General features: G+C 45.0%; 1 protein-coding gene across 1 annotated transcript in view; it reads right to left on the reverse strand.

The window, feature by feature from the left end:
• Window positions 1-2,280: 2,280 nt before the first annotated feature.
• Window positions 2,281-20,602, reverse strand: part of BPIFC (BPI fold containing family C) — a gene marked incomplete at both ends in the record, with an annotated part of 42,224 nt that continues 23,902 nt past the window's right edge. Inside the window, 8 exons of the mRNA XM_080935389.1 lie at window positions 2,281-2,406; window positions 3,840-3,916; window positions 4,886-4,949; window positions 7,729-7,771; window positions 16,060-16,127; window positions 16,889-17,059; window positions 18,472-18,525; window positions 20,276-20,452. Coding sequence (XP_080791515.1) covers window positions 2,281-2,406; window positions 3,840-3,916; window positions 4,886-4,949; window positions 7,729-7,771; window positions 16,060-16,127; window positions 16,889-17,059; window positions 18,472-18,525; window positions 20,276-20,452 — 780 coding nt within the window. The remainder of the gene's footprint in view (window positions 2,407-3,839; window positions 3,917-4,885; window positions 4,950-7,728; window positions 7,772-16,059; window positions 16,128-16,888; window positions 17,060-18,471; window positions 18,526-20,275; window positions 20,453-20,602) is intronic.

Genomic DNA, 20,602 nt, shown 5'->3' on the forward strand with positions numbered 1-20,602 from the left:
GGCCAGGTATGCTCCTCCCCAGTGACCTGACTCTATGAAAGGAGCTGCGCTCTCTCTTGCTCTTGTGCTCTTGCAGCCTTGCTCTCCCACCCCTACCCCTCCACTTCCCTTCCCTTCCCATCTCTCCCACATGCTCATGGCCGGCTTCTACTCCTCTTCTCTCTCTCTCTCTCTCTCTCTCTCTCTCTCTCTCTCTCTCTCTCTCTCTCTCTCCTCCCTCCCTCCCTCCCTCCCTCTCTCTCTCTCTCTCTCTCTCTTTCTCTCTCTCTGCCTCTACCACCCTCTTAACTCTCCCATGACCTGAATAAACTCTATTCTGTACTATACCATTGTGTGGCTGGTCCCTCAGGGCAAAGGGATTCCCAACATGGACCCCTCAGAGGCATCTCCCTTGCCCCCAGGCCTCGCCACACCTCCATAGGCCATATGCCCCCTCACTCTCTTCATTCTTCCCCTAACACTAAACAACAAACGTTCTCCATTACAAAAAGAGCATTCCAAAGAAACATATCATGACAGTGTATCATTTATTTCTACAAATGCTTATGAAGGAAATCTGCTCTGGCCAGCAATGCCCTGCAAAGACAAATAAATTCTAGTTGCTGGGGATCATTGTGTTTCGTAGCCCAGCTTTGTTTGAAGTGTGTCCTGAAACTGTACCTTTAAACTCAGTTGGCTTTTGCTCTTGGAATAAGAGAACTTGCAGTGATTTGCAGGATAGTCCTACCCTGTGAAAAACACCAGAGTAGCAATCAGGAAGACTTGGGCTCAGTTTCCAACTATGCCATTACCACCTTTGTGTAATAATTTCCTGTTTTAACTCCAATTAAATGGGATCATAATTCTTCATAGAGTGGCTATGACAGCCACAGAAATGAAACTGGAGGAGTAACCAGACCAGGGTGTTAAGTACTTATACAGTTCTCTTCTAACCCAGTGACCTAAGGAGTTAAACAAAGGGTATGGTTTCTGTTCCTTTTTACACAGCTATCCTGGCTGTCCCAGCCTGCTGACTAATAACACTAAAGTCAACCGTGAACTGCCTAGGTTTAGTAAGCTGCACTGCCATTTCATCCAATCTTTTTCTTTAAAGAATTATTTATTTCATGTATGCCAGTACACTGTCGCTGTCTTCAGACACACCACAAGAGGGCATCAGATCCAATTACAAATGGTTGTGAGCCACCGTGTGGTGACTGGGAATTGACCTCAAGACCTCTGGAAGAGCAGTCAGTACTCTTAACTGCTGAGCCATCTCTCCAGCCCCTATTTCTTCCAATCTTTGAAAGGACACACCCACAAACTTAAACTAATGACACAGGATGACCATAGGAAAGTTTTAAGATTCTCTCTCTCTCTCTCTCTCTCTCTCTCTCTCTCTCTCTCTCTCCCTCCCTCTCTCTCTCTCTCTCTCTCTCTCTCTCTCTCTCTCTTTCTCGTACAGAATAGAGTTTATTCAAGCCATGGGGGAGTTAAGAGGGTGGTAGAGGTAGAGAGAGAGAGAGAGAGAGAGAGAGAGAGAGAGAGAGAGAGAGAGAGAGAGAGAAAAGAAGATGAGGGAAGTAGAGGAGTAGAGGCTAACCATGAGCATGTGGAGAGAGAGGGGGAAGGGGAAGAGGAGGGACAAGGGGGAGAGCAAGAGAGAAAGAGAGAGGAGGGCAAGAGCGCAAGAGCTCGGCTCTCTTTTTATATTGGTACTTGTAGAACTTCAGTTTTCGCCAAAGTTAAAAAAAATGAAGGCTTTCTATTTTCTGTCATATTTTATTAAAATAAATTCAGGACAGGAGCTTCCACACACAGATACTGACACTGATAGAAAACAATTTTAATTAAGCACAGGACAGTAACAGTAAACATAAAACACAAAGTCCAATGAAAGTAGAAAGTCTCTGAAGAGCAGACATAGTCTTATACACACACACACACACACACACACACACACACACACACACACACGCATGCACACACACATCTTCCAGTGCAAACACAGACAAGTTCCTTGCCCACCTGGTTGAATCCACATCCCCACTCCTTCCCACAAATGATAAACACTGCACACAATGTGCTTACATATGCTCGAATACATAGATCCCACACCCACTCCCCTGCTCTTGTTCAGCACTTGAACTAAGTCAGCCTCACTTTAAGTCTCTTAGGGCTCCAGAAAGACACTGTTTTCACAAGGGCTTTAATATCCAGGAGGTACAGCCTTCGTCTTCCAGGTTTACCATTTCTGTGGAACTGAAGGCTGTTTACTTCCTGGGGTACACCGTGAACAGGTCATCGATGGGTTGACTGTTCTCTCCATGGTCCGTGTACCAGGTTCAGATCCCTCCAGCTGTGGAGATTTGGCTGTTGCTTTGAGGATGTTTCATGTGCCAGGTCAGTAGAAATCAGAAGGAAACCCTGAGAGGAATGCAGAATGAAGACAATTTTAAACTAAGGCCACATCTGGGTTTGCACGACAGAAGGAAAGTTTCTTTGCCAGGCCTTAAAGCATTAAGCCTTTCTCAACCCCTGGGGCCCTATATGAGAGCCCCTGATGCAAGAAGTGGCCATTTTGGATTGCTGTCCCTAGATATGACTTAGGTAGTGGGGAGTAGAGAAGAGGGAGTCTGGGAGCTATGAGAAGTGTGTACCAGTGTGCAGGCAGAATATGCTTTCTGAAACATATTTCTACTTTCCCAACTACAACAACAAAACACAGAGGAAGGGCAGCAGTGCCATGAAGTTAATAAATTGAATCACCTGGGAAGCAGCTTTCAGTAGGGCACATCCAAAGGATGGTATCTAGGGGGAGGTCCTGAAGTTCATTTGGCTGAAAGTGTCAAAGAACCAACTGGGTTCTTAGCTGTCATGGTTCCTACGCAAAATTCCTCAGCCTGGTGTGTTTAGAAACTTGGTCAACAGCCTATGACACTGCTTTGGGAAGTTTCGTAGCCCAGGAGGTAAAATCTTGCTGAAGGAAGTGGGTCAGTGGGGCATGTCTTTAGGTTTTATGGCTTGGTCTGTTTTCTGTACACCGCTTCCTGCCTTCTAGGAAATGGAAGCAGGTATTTCATGTTTCTCTTGTCATGGCTTTCCCTGCTGTGCTGGGCTGTATGCCTTCGAGCTATAAGCCAAAACAAGACAAAACATCAACAAAAAACAAAAACAAAAAAAAAAAAACCCAACCACCACCACCAACAACCAGCGCTTTCTCTCCAAAGTTCTAAGTTGTTTTTGGTCAGGCATTTAGTCACTGTGACAAGAGAGATGACTAATTTACCACCCATTTTCCTTTCTACCCAAGACACTTTGGGTCTACTTTCCTCATTCATGAAATGAGATTCATAATCTCAGCCTTACAGCTTCTCTGGTGAAATAAGACACTTTGAAATACTTTGAATTGCTTTCCTTATGCTGAAGGGTGGTTAAATGTGACCTCAAAGTGAATGAAATTAGACTTGGTCTGACTTTTACATTTTTCACTGTCATTTAGAAGCTTTAATAGCTGGATATTTTGTTTATGAAACTCCGTGGGCTGGCAGAAGTCCACAGTAAGCAAAATAAAACGCAGTGAGGGGAAGAAGAGGGGTCTATGGGTAAGAGAACTCTGTCCTTACAGAGGACTGGGGTTGGTTTTCAGCACCTACATTGTGTGCTTCACCATCGTCTGTAACTTCACTTCCAGGGGATCTAGTGTGGGACCAGTATAAATGTGGCATATGTAGACACACGCGCACACACACATCCGTATGAAATAAGGTAAATAAATCTTAAAAAAAATAGGTAATAAACAAAACAGGAGCTTGCTGTACTGTGAAAGTAAATAGTGAAGAAGAGATTTGGAATCTTACCTCAAGAACTTCAATGTCCGAATTGACGAATGAGATATTGTAGGGGTTGGGAAGAGGAAATCCTTGCTGCAGTTTTGCTATGTAGGAAAAAAAATGTGTAAGGTAATTAATTGGGCATGGGCGCAGGCTTTTCGGCAGACATTTTAGAAAGTGATGAATGAGAGTATTTTTTTTTTTTAATAGTTTAATCTTATCAGTGTCCTGGTCTTGTTTTACTTCACAATGATACGTCCCTAGCACTTTGCTGGTGCAATTGATTTATATTCATCAAAAAGGACCTGTAATTATATATATTTGGATACTGGCACATCACTTTCTGTCTTCTCTCCCTTAAGTACCAACCATGCCTGACTATACTTTCCATAAGAAACACACACATATGTGTGTGTCCGTGTTTGTGTTTGTGTGTCTCTGTGTGCACATGCATGCATGCCGAGGCCAGAGAATAACCTCGGTGTTATTTTTCACTTCTATCCCTGATGGTTTGAATATTCTTGGCCCAGGGAGTGGCACTATTAGGAGGTGCGGCCTTGTTGGAAGAAGTGTGTCACTGTGGGGGTGGGCTTTGAGACAGTCCCCCTTAGCCGCCTATGAGATGGTCTCTCCTGGCTACAGTCCTATCAAAATGGAGAATTCTCAGTTCCTGCCTTGATGATAATGGACTGAACCTCTGAACCTGTAAGCCAGCCCCAATTACCTTGGTTTAAAAAAAAAGAATTGCCTTGGTCATGGTGTCTCTTCACAACAAAGAAAGCCATAACTAAGAGAATATTACCATTTCTAGTTGATCTAGAAGACACAGAGGTTTTATCTCTTCCACTCAAGCCAAGTTAGCCCTTCTTGCTGAATTTGTAACTCTTGATGCTAACAAGCGTGAACTTGTTAACTGCTTCCTGCAGCTCCTAATGCTGTACACTGCAAAGTTCTGGCTCTGACCCAAGTTCACAGTGACACCCTAAAAATGCAGGCAATAGGGCAAACGTTCCAGACAAAACCCAAAGTGTAACCAATACCAGAGTCTCGTCATTTTTTAAGGACGCTCTTACTGTTGGCCAGTGGGAGGACGCCGAAGTGAAGAATGGAAGACAGGATATTCTCAAACCTCACAACCTAGAATGCAAAGGGGGACTGGATCAGTTCAGTCAAGGATCCCTGAGAGTAGCAGGCCCCGGCTGGGTAGGAGAGCCATGACCAGAGGGACCAGAATGCTTTGTGGAAAGCAGTGCCATCAGGTTCTTTCCTCCCAACCAGGATGGCACTTCTGGTTCCTTCTACACTGGTGACAGCGGGCAGAGAACCAGGACAGGAGTGCATATGGTAATTTAGGCACAGACCAGGTAAAACTATGGAGAGCTAAGAGGCTCCCCAGTTATCAGCCTTCCCCGTGTTTACTGGGAACGCCGGCCACAGGCCCTCCCTTTGCACTGCGTCATACCCTGAACCTAATGGTGTAACTAAAACACCCTCTTTATCTTCAATACATTTTATTTGGGTATTCTAGTCAGTGTTGCTTCTGGAAAGATCCAGGTATTAAATGGGGGTTGAAGAAGTAACTCAGTGGTGAAGAGCACATATTGCTCTTGTAGGGGACAGGCTTTCAGTTCTTACCACCCACATCAGGTGGCTCAAAACTGTGTGTCACTACAGCTCCAGAGGATCTGATACCCTCTTCTGGCATCAGATCTTATGGACACAACACGCACACACACACACACACACACACAAATCTTGAAGAAGTAAATGGACCGAGATGGACAGCAACTTATTTAGTGAATACTTTTTGATCTGTTTGCTGGGATGGGGTCTCATGATAACTCAGACTTACTTGGGAATCCTTATGAAGGCTAGGTTGGCCCCTGAGCTCATGTTCTTATGATTTAGTCTTTCCTAACGCTGGGATTACAGGCATTTGGCACCATACCTGAATCAGTTAAAAAAAAAATGGCCACCCTGAAGGCAGTCTGTCTAGGCTTATCTCTCTTGTTTTATTTCCCCCCATATTCTGTGATATTAGAAGAGGTACTCAATCCCCTGGTGCCTCAATTCCATCAACTATAAGATGAAGACAATAATTGTAGGATATCATCATCATCATCATCACCACCATCATCACCATCAGCAGCTTACAGGGTGGTTGTCAGAACTAGACACGTTAGTACTATGTAGATGCTAGGTACAAACCATTGCCATTTTTCTGGGATTACGGGTGTGCATCACCACACACAAGATGTCTGAAGCTTGCCTGAAAGGTACGTCTTAAATTCCAGTTTATGGATTACATTGCTCCTGATACCTGATCTCAGGATTCTCCCAAAAATGGAACATCTATTTTGAAAATCACTGACTTGACTAACATCCCCAGGCCTGGTTCTGTCTTACTATGACCTTTCTCTTAGATGTGACAGCAATTACTCCAGTCCCATGCCCTACCTCACGAGAAGCTAAGTAACCTGGGTAAGAAAGAACACACAGCCAGTAAGTGGGACGTCACTCCTGCAGTTAGGACTCAGAGTTAACCTATGAAGCTATGGTGTCTATCATCCGTTGACAGAGACCGATCAGTTATGAGAAGTGGAGAAACAGCGGCCGGTCTACTTCCTGCCTGCCACTTACCATGCAGCCGATGCGCTGAGTGAATTTGGCTTCAGCAGATCCTCTCTGCAATCCTGAGAGATCCCTACCTCCACCCCTGCTCCAATGCCGACTCAGCCTTTCTGTATTACTTTCACATATGCACGCTATGCCGGGCCCCAACTTGTTGCAAAAGCATACGCATACTCTCACATAGTCTAAAACCTGTTTCCAATGGTGGGGTTTTTGTTATTGTTGTTGCTGCTGCTGCTGCGGGGGCTGGTTGGTGTGCTCTGGAAAGCTTACTGAGGACTAAGTGGACCCTCGTAGAGAATCTCGGTGGAGAACGTTAATGCCACAAGGGTGACACGTGTCTTGCTGTGCTCAGTAGGAAGCTCTAATAAGAACAATGACATAAAGAATGAAAGTTTGGCGTATGAGCGTGCTCTTAGGCAGAGCGCTACCCAGAAAATCCCACCACCAAAAGCCGTGCGCTCAAACCCTCTGTGATCTGTGAACACAGACAGTCATGAACCTGGCTGAGGTTTCTGACATCTAAGGGTACGCACATTCCAAGTTTGGGTTTGCAGGGATTTGAATGAGAAATGTCTCCCTCAGTCTCCAGTAGTTGAACATTTGGTCACCAGTGGGTGGCACTGTCTGGGGGAGGTTTAAACCTTGCTGGGGTGGAGGTGTATCAGTTAAGGATGGGGGGGGGTTGAGAGTTTATAGTTTCACCTGACTTTGCTCTGCTTCCTGTGTGTGCTCAGAAATGTAACCAGCCTCTTCACGTTCCCGCTACAAGCCAGGACATGCCTGCCATCGTGAAACCACAAGCCTTCCTTCTATACGTTGCTTTTGGTCATGGTATTTTTCACAGCCCCAGAAAAAATAGCCAGTATAGGGTGTCTACTTCTAAGCACGATGATGAACCCAATTATGAAATTCCAAAGCTGAAATTTAACTCGAGAAGGTCATTTTATCTAGGAAACAACCCCCACCTCATGACAATGCCCGGTTTTTCCAGCACCACACACAGTCTTTACAGTTCTTTTCAAAGCCCTGTAGTATGTAATAACTTTTACTCAAAAGTATATTGCTAAGCTTGGGGGCTTAAATTATAAATAAACGAGTCACACGAAGGCTCCGGGGTCAATCCCCTGTGCTGTAAAAGCAGGCAAACAAAAGAACAGTAAACTCCAAAGCTAAAGCTTGGAATTATTCAGAAATCATTGCAAACAACACACACAAGCCACAATAGGAGAGAATTCCGTTTCTCACACCTTCTCAGGAAACCCTGTGAGCTTTGCGTTCCTACCTTAACATCTCGTTGGCTGTTCTCTGGCAAAGAGAGGCGGAATCTGAAAGAAAACAGGAGGTTAAAGGAAGGCAGATTCATGGGTGTGGAGAGATGGTTCAGCAGCTAAGAGTTAACAAACAGTTGCTGCTCTTGCAGAGGACCAGGGTTCAATTCCCCATCACCCACATGGTCAGTCACAGCCATTTGTAACTCTAGTTCCAGGGGAAGTCAATGACCTTCTGACCTCAGGACTCAGGCACATGGCACACATATATTCAAAACATTCATACACATTAAATAAATCTAAAAAAAATTGTAAAAGAAAGGCAAATTCAGAAATAATAAGAAATGATGGCACACGCTTTTAATCCCGGCACTCTAGACGCAACGGGAGGCAGATCTCTAAGTTCAATATCAGCCTGGTCTATGGAACAAGTTCCAGGACAGCCAGGGCTATATGCGGAGAAATCCTCCCTCAAAAAACATCAAAACAAAACACCAAAAATAACAAGTAACAATACAAAAGGAAAGTAAGTAGATTTATTTTAAAATTTTAAAGAAAAAAATCACTAATGAAAAATTTGCTCATAGCTAGGTATGACAGTGAACACGTCCAAACTCAGCACCAGGAGCCTAAATCAGGAGTAGGTATTTTGTGCCCACCTGGGCTACCTAGCAAGATATTTCTACAAAAACAAACAAGTCTGACTTGGAAGGTAACAGAGGCTACATCTTTGCCCCTTGTAAGTAATTTGCCGTTTAGGATGCAGACGGCCCACTTCCTTTCTCCCACACTATACACTCCACCAAACACATTCCCTGCCTTTTCTCTATCTTTTTATAAAACAACATTCTCTCCCACTTCTCCTAAGGGCTCTTCCCAAGGTACACGCTTCTATCCACTAGTGAAGGTAATATGAAGAACTTACAATTAGTTGGGGGGAGACCCCTTCATTTTGCAGAGTAGAAAAATGAAGTAAAAAGTGAATAAATGTAGGAGAAGAACCCAGAACCCACCTCCCAACCCTGAGACAAGATGGCCCTGAACTCCTGGGCCTCCTGTGTGCCAGGATGGCAGCCCTGTGCAATACACCCACCAGAAGCCAGTTCTCCTCACATCCGTTCATCACCCCTCTTCCTGAGCTTTCTGTGGGTCACCTTTGCCCAGGTCTCTTTCACCTTTCTCCTGAATCTGCCTGTCTCCATCTTCTGTGCCACACCCAGGGTAAGCTGTGGGATGATCTGTCTGATGAAGCCACTCCCCTGACCAAGACTCTAACGGCTTGTAGTAAAGCCCAAGCTGCTTGTGGGGCACAAGAGACTCCCTTCTACCTTGGCTCCCATTGGCCTTTTCAGTGTCAACTGTAGATTCTTTTGCAGCTTGAATTTTATCCTCGTTGGCCTAGAACTATAAAAGGTGATGCTGTTTTATTCACACAAGCATCAGTGAACTAAGGTTCAAAAAGGTATTGGCACCAAACACATATCCAAAAAATTCGTACAGAAAAAAATAATACATATTCACCTAAAATAACATTATGGCCACGTGGTTGCTGCATTTTAACTCCATCCATAGTCAGATGCATTTTCCGTTCGTTGCATTTGAATATATGTAATGTGACTTAGGCCAAAGTCTTCAAACCTTAGAGGGGCTGAAGAAAATCTTTTGCCTGAGAGATATTTCCTTTCTTTACACATTTCATAATGTTTTGGATTCTCTGCTTCACTGAGGATGTTTTCTGTTTTAGGGCTGGGCCCTTTTCTTTCTTCTTGATTGGCTTTACTTTTTACAATTTATAATAATTATTGCTACTATTTATTATTAATTAGTGTGTGTGTGTGTGTGTGTGTGTTTGGAGGTCGGAAGTCAGTTCATCAAGGGTTGAACTCAGGCCGTCAGGATTGCACCGCAAACACCTTTACTTGCTAAACTGTATTACCGGCCTGGTCATCTCTTGATTATTTTCTCTGCTACCTCTTCTGAGAATCTTTTTGTGACTGCAGTTAAAACACAGATTCTCATGATTATCAGGTACTGTTGTGTTAGTAGAAACTAGGTTTGGGATAGCTTCAAACTCACAATTAATACTGCAAACCTTAAGTGTGGTGGAGAGCAGAGATGATGTCCCTGGCACAGACCTTGGAGGATCCACAGGAATCTTAAAAGGCTCTGTTGAGGAGGCAGGAGGGAGGTCCCTCCCCCTGAGCGTACTGTCTACTCTCTCCATGTGGAAATCATGTTGGAACTCAGCCTTAAGTCTCCTCGGACGCACTTCCCATGAGAACACACGCCTTCGAAGCGCGTGGTGCACCATATACTCAGTCTTTTTCCTAGGGTCACCTTAACTTGCTGTGGCGTGCTCATAGCTTGTCTCTAGCTGCAGAGACATGGTGGTAAGGCAAAATCACTGTCCTGGCTCTGAAAACGACAATCCCAACTCAGACCACTAGGTGACTCCTGACTTCAGCTTTTGGACTATCTTCTATTCGGTCAGCTGCTACTTAGAGCAAACTCCTACTTTTCTGCCATATAGTGGTTGAGAAGGAAGCAAGCAAGATCAAAGGGCCCTTCCTTGAAGACAAATAATACTCTTGGGCTAGGAGTGAGGCTCAGTGACAGAGCCCACTTAGTATGCCTGTGGCGCAGGTTTCCATTCCTAGCAACACACACACACACACACACACACACACACACACACACACACGGGGGGGGGGAGGGAGGGAGGGAGGGAGAGAGAGAGAGAGAGAGAGAGAGAGAGAGAGAGAGAGAGAGAGAGAGAAAGAGAGAGAGAGAGAGAGAGAATAGCTCACTTAAAAAGAGAAAGTTTATTACCTGGCTTAGACACCAGAGTAAGACTGCAGACTCTTAAGTGGAATGAGAGGTCATTCGTGTCCTGAGACAATATGATGAAACAGGTATAACAAAAGCCAAGAAGCAAGGTCAAATGCAGGGGTGCGCCAATCGTGTCCCACAGGAGACAAGGGAAGTCAGTCCTCCTACCCAGTGCCCTCCATCTAACTGTTTCCGTCAGTCTGTGACCCTGAGCTTGTTGAGGGGCGAGATCTAGTCTTAATAATTGTATCTCTGTGTTGAGTATACATCTCAGAGTATCTCAGCACTGAGTATGGCTTTATTGGCCCAATTCAGTTGTTTCTCGGGCACCTAATGGGTCAGTTCAGGGGGAGGTGCTAGAGATGACTGTGGGTACAATTGAACTCAGCTAGAGTCCTCAGGGAGCCCACAGCCTGGAGGCGGGGTTGGGAGCCTTATTGACAAATCATAGCAATTAAAGTTTAACCACAAATTGAGATAAATGATCTGAAGGGAAGAAACGAGTCATCCAGTCGCATGACAGAGGCACTTGGCCTGGCTTGGTAGATGGGGGAAAGTTCCCAAAGAAAGACTTCTGTGTTTTAAAGACTTCTTGAGCCGAAACAGGATGGGCAGAGTTGAAAAGGAAAGCTGAAAACTGGATGGAAGAGGGAAGGGAGGCTGGCAGAGATCCTTTGAGAGAACAGAGACCCAGAGAGGACACAGGAAAACGGTGCTGGAGAGCCAGATGAGGTTGCCCACACTAGGTAACCCCACCATGTGGAATTCGATCTTCACTCTAGAAGGTTCTGAGGATGCAGGATGCCAGGCTACCCGTGGGGAGATGACTGACAGGCAAGAGCTTCCTAGGAGCTCATTCAGTGCTCAGCCAGGTGCTAGACAAGCCAAGAGTTTAAGTTCCTAGAGGATGCTACAAAGTAGCCCAGACCCAGGTGGCTCTTTGTGGATTTACATATTGTAAAGATGACCCAGGAGTTCTTAAACTGTGTGAAAGGGGGAGAAGTCAGTGTGGGCTAGAAAGAGGACAGATGATGGCGGTGGTGGTGGTGGTGTGTGTATGTGTGTGTATGTGTGTGTGTGTGTGTGTGTGTGTTGTGAGAAAAAACAAGTTGTCCTTTAAGGAAAGCACTCCATATGCATCTCTAGGATGATACTTTGCATCCACCAATCACAAGACTAGGTAGGGACCATTGTCCTTCTTTCTGTTCTCTGGGCTAAGAACAGTAGAAGGCACAAAATAGGTGCTCAAGAAATCCTTACTAAATGGATGCGTGTATGCATACACATGTGTACACACACACACACACACACACACACACACACACACAGAGAGAGAGAGAGAGAGAGAGAGAGAGAGAGAGAGAGAGAAGCAGACAGAGAGATAGATAGGGCGTACTAGCTGGAATAGGGGATCCCTTTGAGGTTTAAGGCATTCTAAAGCAAAATTTTAGGAAGCCGGGAGAACTGGGTTGGGGGTTTGGAAACTAGGACCAACAGTTGAAGAGCTTCAGATGTCAGACTGGTGCTCTTCCTACTTGGGTTTCCCCACTCTTTTCTGGCCCCTCGTTCCTCCTTTTGCCAGGCTTCTGCTTCTGGGCTGATCTCCTAGCAGAGATCAAACAGCTTGGCTCTCTCTTTTCTTCTTTGGGCAGCTGCTGAGATTTACAGCTTGCCTGCTCCAGGGTCCTTTAAACTCTATTGTATTAAATTGTATTAATTACCCTTGAACTTGAAAGTAAGCCAAATGAAAACAAACAAACTAACAAAAACCATCAAGCTGTGGGTTTAACCTTCAGTTAAACTCCCCCCCCCCCCCATGGAGAAATATCTACTAACAACAATTCCCCACTGTTTTAGCCTTAGCCCCTCCTGCAGCCTGGAGATTCTCCAGAGTAGGGTCCATTTGGAATTTCCTCCTTTACCAGAGCCCAGAGCATCCTTACAATGGAAACTACAGACTCATTGTTTGTGGACAAGTGTTCCTGGTTCAGATGGGGAAATATTTACCTGCCCAACCTCTGAGAAGAAGAGTTAATAATCAGTTGCCTTTGTAGTTGTTGGGAATTAAACTCTGGACCTCTGGAAGTACAATCATTGCTCTTAACCGCTGAGCCATCTCTCCAGCCCTCTTTTGTTTTGTTATGGGAACTGGAGGGTGAGTGGATCTGGGGGAAATGGGAGGTGGTGGGGGAAGGGGACTGGGAGGAGAGGAGGAAACTGCAGTTGGATGCAATGCATGAGAGAAGAAAAGAAAAAAAATTAAGTGGAGTAAAGCAGGTTTCACACTGGGACCTGGTAGAATTTAAAGCCCAACAAAAAAGAGGAGTAGAGGGTGTCCCCCAAAGTCCCTGCCAAGTGTGAGACAGAGGAGTGACAGGTTTCTTAACAGGGAGAATCTTGAAGCGCTCTTGTAGGGGCTAAATGGGAGGCTGAGTATTAGGACACTTGTTTAACAGGAACTTGCCTGAGACTACCTAGCTGATAAATGTCAGTGCTGGGACCTAAACCCAGCTAGGCATGCTCTCTGACTCACCAGAACCCCGCTCCCTTGGGTTGCCTTGAGTCTCTGCCTCTCATATCCAACCTGCCAATGCCAAGCATCTCAGTCAGGGGTCTGTTAGAAGGTCATGTATGCTGGGAGTTTATTTGGAGACACTGTATTATTGCCTGGTTCTTCTCCTTTGATGACTTGTCTCATGGATCTCCACCCATGCCCTTCCTTTCCTGATGACTCTCTGTGACATCAGTCAAATACCAAACCAGCTCAGCCTGAAAGGCCCAGCTGAGAGTCCCAGAGTGGAGGAGTTGGCTGGGGAATGATGTGGAAGGCGGGGCTGCTGCTCCCACGCCTGAGGACAAGACTGCTTTTCAGCCCAGCCTGGGCAATTTTGCTAAATCCTAGTCTCTGGCTCTTTGCCCAAGAAAGGCACGACCCACAAACCATGCTCAAAGCTGGCTCAGTGTCTGAGTTAAATACAGCTTGGTCTCCTGGAGACACCTTCAGATTTCTTCAGTTTCCATTTTGACATTATTCATAACTTTTAAACCTTGTATGTATGTGTCTGTGAGTGTGAGTGTGTGTGTGTGTGTGTGTGTGTGTGTGAGTGTGTGTGTGTGAGTGTGTGTGTGTGTGAGTGTGTGTGTGTGTGAGTGTGTGTGTATGTCTGTGAGTGTGAGTGTGTGTGTGGGTGTGTGTGTCTGTGAGTGTGAGTGTGAGTGTGTGTGTGTCTGTGAGTGTGAATGTGTGTGTGTGAGTGTGTGTGTGTGTCTGTGAGTGTGAGTGTGTGTGTGTGTCTGTGAGTGTGAGTGTGAGTGTGTGTGTGTGTGAGTGTGTGTGTCTGTGAGTGTGAGTGTGAGTGTGAGTGTGTGTGTGTGTGTTATGTGCTCATCTGTGTATGTACCTTTGATTCCATGTCAGATGTCTTCCTCCATCACTCTGTATTTGTTTGTTTGTTTGTGTGGGACAAGGTGTCCCACTGATCTTGGGGTTCATTGTTTCAGCTCGTCTGGCAGGTCTGGAAGCCCCCGGGATCTGCCGGTTTCTGCCCAATTAGCATTGGGATTAAGCAGTACGCCGCCATGCCCACATGGTGTTCTTTTTAAGATCTTTGAATGTATTGTCCTTATTCCCTCAGTCTGGTGAACTCCAGATACACTACTATCTTTGAACCCTTCTGGAAAGCCCGTAGTGCTTGGAGGGCAAGTCTGAGTAACACCTCAAGAGGCCTTTTCTCGGGGTGACCCTATTCTACAGATACCCTTTCTAACTGATTGCTCTTCTTTAATCTCCCAATCTCATAATCTTGGATCCTGACTTCTTTTTGAGAGGGTGATGGCTGATCTGCCTAGGTATGAAGCTTTTCATTGCACATTTGGTTATTGTATTTACGTAGTTTTGTATTCTTTTTTTCTACTTAAGATGATTTTATTGAAAGGGTTAGGGAGGCAGGCCGACTTTCTCTCGCTGGTTTTCAGTTATTTTCTGACTTTTTAATTACCTCTTCATCTTCCATGAGTTTAGCCTGGGCCATCTAATCTTTCTGCAGACTCTCCCCTTAGGTAGTCTGGTTCATGATTTCTGTGATGACGCACTTTGAAGATGGCATGCAGTGAGTGACCTGTATGTAGAAACTGTTCATGCCCCTTCACACCTTATCACCTCCCCTGAGACGTGCTAGAGTCTGAGGGATACTGGGTCAGTCCAGTTCGACATAAGGAAACGGAGACTTGAAGTGGAAGTGGTTAACAGGCCTGTGCTGGTTGCTTTTCTTCTACCTTGACACACGCTATAGAGGACCGGTCCTCAACTGAGTAAATACCTCTGTAAGATCAGGCTATAGGCAAACCTGTAGAGTGTGACTGATGCGTTTCTAAAAAGATAAAAAGATAGAGGGGGGATATGTTCTATGGAGGCGCGGTGAGGAGTGGGGGAAGGGGGTGCTTCTGGCGTGCCCATGTTGAGGCATTCCTTTCCCTGAGGGACCAGCCACATGATGGTACAGTATAGAATAGAGTTTATTCAGGACATGGGGAGGGGGTGGCTAACAGGATAGTGGGGGGGAGGTGAGGGGAGAGGAGAAGAGAGAGAGGAGTAGAGGCCAGTCATGAGCACATGGAGATGGGGGGAGGGGGGAAGGGAATGGGGAGGGAAGGGACAAATGGGAGAAAGGGTAAGAGGGCAAGAGAGTGAGGAGGGGGCAAGCAGCCCCTTTTATAGTGTCAGGCACACCTGACTATTGCCAGGTAACTGGGGGGCAGAGCTTAGACAGAATGCTAACACTGACTGGTGTAGTAATTGATGTAGGAGGGCCCAGAGCAGCTTGGTGGTAGCACCCTGACTGGTGGGCCTGGGTTCTGTAAGAAAGCAGGCTGAACAAGCCATGAGGAGCAAGCCAGTAAGCAGTACTTCTCCATGGCCTGCATTAGCCCACCCTCCCCTCTGCCTTCAAGTTTCTGCCCAGTTTGAGTTCCTGGCTAAGCTTCCATCAATGGGGATGTAACTTAGAATACGCAAGCCAAATGAACCCTTTCCTCCCCAGATTGCTTTTGGCCATGGTATTTTCTCACAGCAATACTAATCCTTATTAAGGCAAGACTTGACCACGGCCATGAGGCCAAAGAGAAGGGATTTGAAAATTGGCGCTTTAATCTCTAAAGATGTATTCTGCACCTAAATAATCTCATGAATTCCTTTTCTTGCAATATCCCTCTCTTGAGTTGCCTAGAGGAACTTTAGTCATCTCCAGAATGGATGCTAATAGAATTATCTTCACAATGACGTTGTCCCTATTTTATCCGACCATTGCTCTTGTGGGGAAAAAGGAGAAGAACAGAAGTGTGATTTCCTTTTACCGAATTCAACCTTTGAGTTCATCTGTTCTGTTAGAGGCAGGTACTGAACTGACTCACGGTCCCACAATGCAACAGCAGTTTGTTTTCTCAACGGTCCCTTTGCCTTTGAGGGATGTTCTCTAATTCATTACCAAGGTTTCCAACAGTCAAAAAATTCATCTTACCTGTTCAAAGATAAGGAGCAGATCAGTTTTTGTCCCAAAATAGCCAGGCCAACACTGGTACTGGCAACCTAACAATGAGAAAGCCCTTGTTAATGAGGTGAGTAGCTGTCCATTTAGACCACAAGTGTAATCTTCTATAGTGGAGACATCACAGCCCAAAGTTCCCTCTTATTCAATGGGTGTTGGCAAGAACTAGCTCTACATCTGGGCAGTATGTGAGTATAAACAGCATCTGAAAGGGTGAGAAAGGAGGAATAAAGCTCAGGGCCATCTTGGGCTACATGGAAAGATTCTGTCTCAAAACCAAACAAATAAGCAACTCTGAAAATACTGTCTTGCAGGGAAAGAAGCTAAGTGTAAAGGTTTATTCTTTGAGGATTTCTTTTCAATTAGTCTTTGGAGCTGCTGTGGATTAAACCCAGGGCCTTGCACATGCTAGGTAAGCCATCTATCGCTGAGCTACAGCCTCTGCGCCCTCTTTAGTTTAATGGTTCTTCCCATTCCCGTGTATAATTTTGCTTACTGTCAATATACTACTGTTCCCTTCAATTGGCCAGGAAAACCCGGTTCCAACTTTCTAATGTAAAAGGAAGAAACCATGGGAAGTAGAAATAGGTGAGATATTTTACACACAGGTTCATAAGCTCTTCTGTCTCCATATATGGGTTGGTGGGTCTGTTTTCAGACAGCAGCCTCAGTGTCTACTCTATCTTCACTCTTAATTTAGGAATCACCTTTACTTCAAACATCAAGAGGCTGCTGGCCAATGGTTCACAGCAGGAACAGGACTGATGCCCAGAGGTTTGCCCTCCTGTATTCCCAAACTCACGAAGTCCATGGAGACAATGGGCTGGATGGTAGAGTTCTCCAGTTCCGTGAGCATAATGACAGCAGCGGGGAACTCCAGGCTGAAATTGTTTGGATGTAAGTTGACCACAGGGGGCCCTGTGGCCATGATCTGCAGCATGAATGGCTGTGACAAGACGTAGATCTCCGCAATCTGTCCATTCAGGGAGAGAAACAGAGATGGAGAGTCGGGAGCTGATCAGGGGAAACCCATAAACCTGGGGTGACTTGTGCTAAGTGAATCTTGCATCACGAGTTAGAACAGAAAACACCTCTTACCATCTCTTATCCACTGTTCATAAAACTCCAAGGCAATAGTGCTGGTTTATTTTATCTGTCTGTCTGTCTGTCTGTCTGTCTGTATGTCTATCTATCTCTATCTCTCTACCTACCTATCTGTCTATCTATCTATCTACTTATCTATCTATCTACCTGTCTGTCTGTCTGTCTGTTTACCTACCTACCCATCCATCCATCCATCCATCCATCCATCCATCCATCCATCTATCTATCTATCTATCTATCTATCTATCATCTATCTACTTATCTATCTACCTACCTACCTACCTACCTACCTACCTATCTACCTGCCTACCTATCTATCTATCTATCTATCTATCTATCTATCTATCTATCTATCATTTCTCTGTGTAGTCTGTCCTGGAACTCACTTTGTAAACCAAGGCTGGCCTCGAGCTTACAGAGGTCCCCCTGCCTCTGTGTCCTGAGTGTGGGACTGAAGGCGTGTGCCTCCACCTCCAGGCACTAGTGCTGTATTATAATGGAGCATGAGCTGTGGAGAAACTAAGTGCTTTTCTTATAGTTCTCACAGAATAAATTATAGAACTGAAGTTCAACTTAAGCTCTATCTGCCCTGAGTGCCCTCCCTCTGAAGCATCTCAGTCCTTCAAGACAAAATGAAGCCTTTAGGTCCATTACGTGTGATACCTGGGATGCTATGAAGGAATAATATAGTAAGAGTTGTTTACTAAAGTCATGTGCAACCTCAGAACTTGCAGTGCTGCGACAGGAGGATCAAAAATAGAAGACTAGCCTGGGTTAACTATTGAGTTCCAAATCAGCTTGGATTACTAGTGAGACCTTGCCAATAAATAAATAAATTTAAGGATTAATTTCTATATTTAAATAAGTTATTTTAAGAGTGGTAGGATTTTGTGGATTGGTTATTTTATAAATTTAGAATACGTTAGTTGTATTTTAATGTGCTTTATGTATAAAATACTTCTGGATATTTGAATAAAAAGAAAAAGTCTTGTAGGATGGAAAATGATCAAGTATGGTCATCTACACCTATGACACCAGTATATGGGAGGCTGAGGCAGGAGAATTGCAAGTTTACCCGGGTTACATTGTCAAGAAACAAAGAAGGGGGAGCAGAAAGGGAGAGAGAGAGAAGAGAAGCAGGAAAAGGAAGAGAAAATGGAGAAGAAGACATAGTAGAAAGATGAATTGACTCGTGCCTGGATCCAAAGAGAGCGTGGAGAATCCGAGAGGCTCTTGGAAGTGACTTCAGTGAGCGCTGAGGAGCAAAACCCGAGCACTCACCTTGGAGAGCACGCTGCCAATTCCTTGAGCATTTTGATTGAAATAGTTGGAAATCTGAGACAGAAACAAAGTACTACATTGGTGCGAGATCTAATCTGGGCTGACTCTCTCAGTAAAACACAGAATCCTCGCTAACGTGAACTCAGAAGGAATGGAGCCCCCAGATGTTTAGGTAACATTATTTTATAGCCCAACCTTAGGAAACCTGAGACCCAGAAAAGGCGGGAGGCTTGCCCAAAGTCACATCATACATGCGTGCAAACACTACAGTCATGACCCGTAAGTCTCAAGTTATTGTTATCATTTTCAGAGAGCCCTCAAGGCACAAGTTGCTTAAGTGAATTACCTGCTAAGTGTTTCTTTCAAGGCTAAGGCAGGGCTAAAGTGCTGCTGTCCTCGCCACGCTGAACATGAGGTTTACAGCAGTGTGTACAATTACAATGCACAGAAAGTAAAGATTAAAAATGGGTCATTTTGGTTGACTAGCCAGAGAAGGGTGTTGTGGTGTGTGGTGGTTTGAATAGGTTTGCCCCCCCCCCATAGATTCATGTGTTTGAATGTTTGGCCCCTGGGGAGTGGCACTATTAGGAGGTGTGGCCTTGCTGGAATGGGTGTGGCCTTTTTGAGGAAGTGTGTTGCTGTTGGGGTAGGCTTTGAGGTTTCCTATGCTCAACTTCCATCCAGTGTGGAATTTCAGTCTCCTGCGGCCTGAACATGAAGACGTAGAACTCAAGGCTTCTCCTGCATCCTGTCTGCCCGCATACTACCATTGCTTCCCTTGGTGATAATGGCCTGAACCCCTGACCCTGTAAGCCAGCCCCATTCAATTACTTTCCATTATAAGAGTTGCCTTGTTCATGGTGTCTCTTCACAGCAACGAAACCCTAACTGAGGCATTGTGATCAAAAGAGAGACACATGGCAGAGAGAATCAATGAGTCTGTGTAGCATTACTGCTTAATGGCATTAATCACTTGTGATCACTAATAAATTCTTATATTGGCAAAATGCAAGGAGTGATGATGGTGGTGGTAAAGATAGGGATAGTGGTGGTGGTGGTGATGATGGTAGCGATAGTGGTGTTGATGGTGGTGATGGTGATAATGGTGGTGGTGATGGTGATAGTGGTGGTGATGATGGTGGTGGTGGTGGTGATGATGATAATGATGATATAATCTAGAAACAACAGTTGTAGAACACTTACTGTGTACTGAGGTTGTTCTGGAAGCCTTGTATGTTTAAATTCTTTAATGACCATTATGACCTAAGAGTGTAGATAGAACTCTTGCCCCCTTTTCTAAGATGATAAAACCAACACACAAACATAGGTTGAATTGACCCAAGGTCACAGATGACAAATGGTGGAGAAATGTCTTTTCATTAGTTAAGATTATTCTAGAATAGTGGCTAGACATCATGAAGAAGACTAAGTTGGCTGAACTGGAAACCTTATAACCCCTCTTCCAAATAAGCACAGCACCCCTATAATCCTTCATCCATCATCTTTTCTAGAAGTGATGATATAAAAAGACCCAGGAATCAAAACTGTTACAAAAAATGAGACACATACATACATGTACACACGCACATGCATACATACACACATGCACATGCACACACACAGAGACACACACATGCATACATACACACACACACACACATGCATACATACACACACACACATGCATACATACACACATGCACATGCACACACACAGAGACACACACATGCATACACACACACACACACAGACACACACGGTTAAAGATGATGGCCCCAACCACCATTCCAACACCTTACTTACCTCCCTGGTGGACAGCATGGTACCCAGAGCCCCAGAGACAAAGTGAGCAAATGATGCAGATTTAAAGAAGTACTCAGAGATGCCAATGTAGAGCATGGAATCTCTGTTCTCCGGGAGCTTGAAGGGGGCTGGTATAAAGGGCGGGTCGACAAGGCTTTCCAGTGGGTAGAATGCACCCTGTGGGGAGCAGGAAGGAAATCCACCTATCAGGTGAAATACAAATGCCGTAGACAAGGAAACTGGGATAAAAAAAAATCCCAGACACTTCTTGGTAAAGAATGAGAATGTGATAAGGTCTTTAGGCTCCTTGGTTAGTGGCTTTGAGTT

Source organism: Micromys minutus (assembly GCF_963924665.1).
Source record: "Micromys minutus genome assembly, chromosome: 22".
NCBI classification, from domain to species: Eukaryota; Metazoa; Chordata; class Mammalia; order Rodentia; family Muridae; genus Micromys; species Micromys minutus.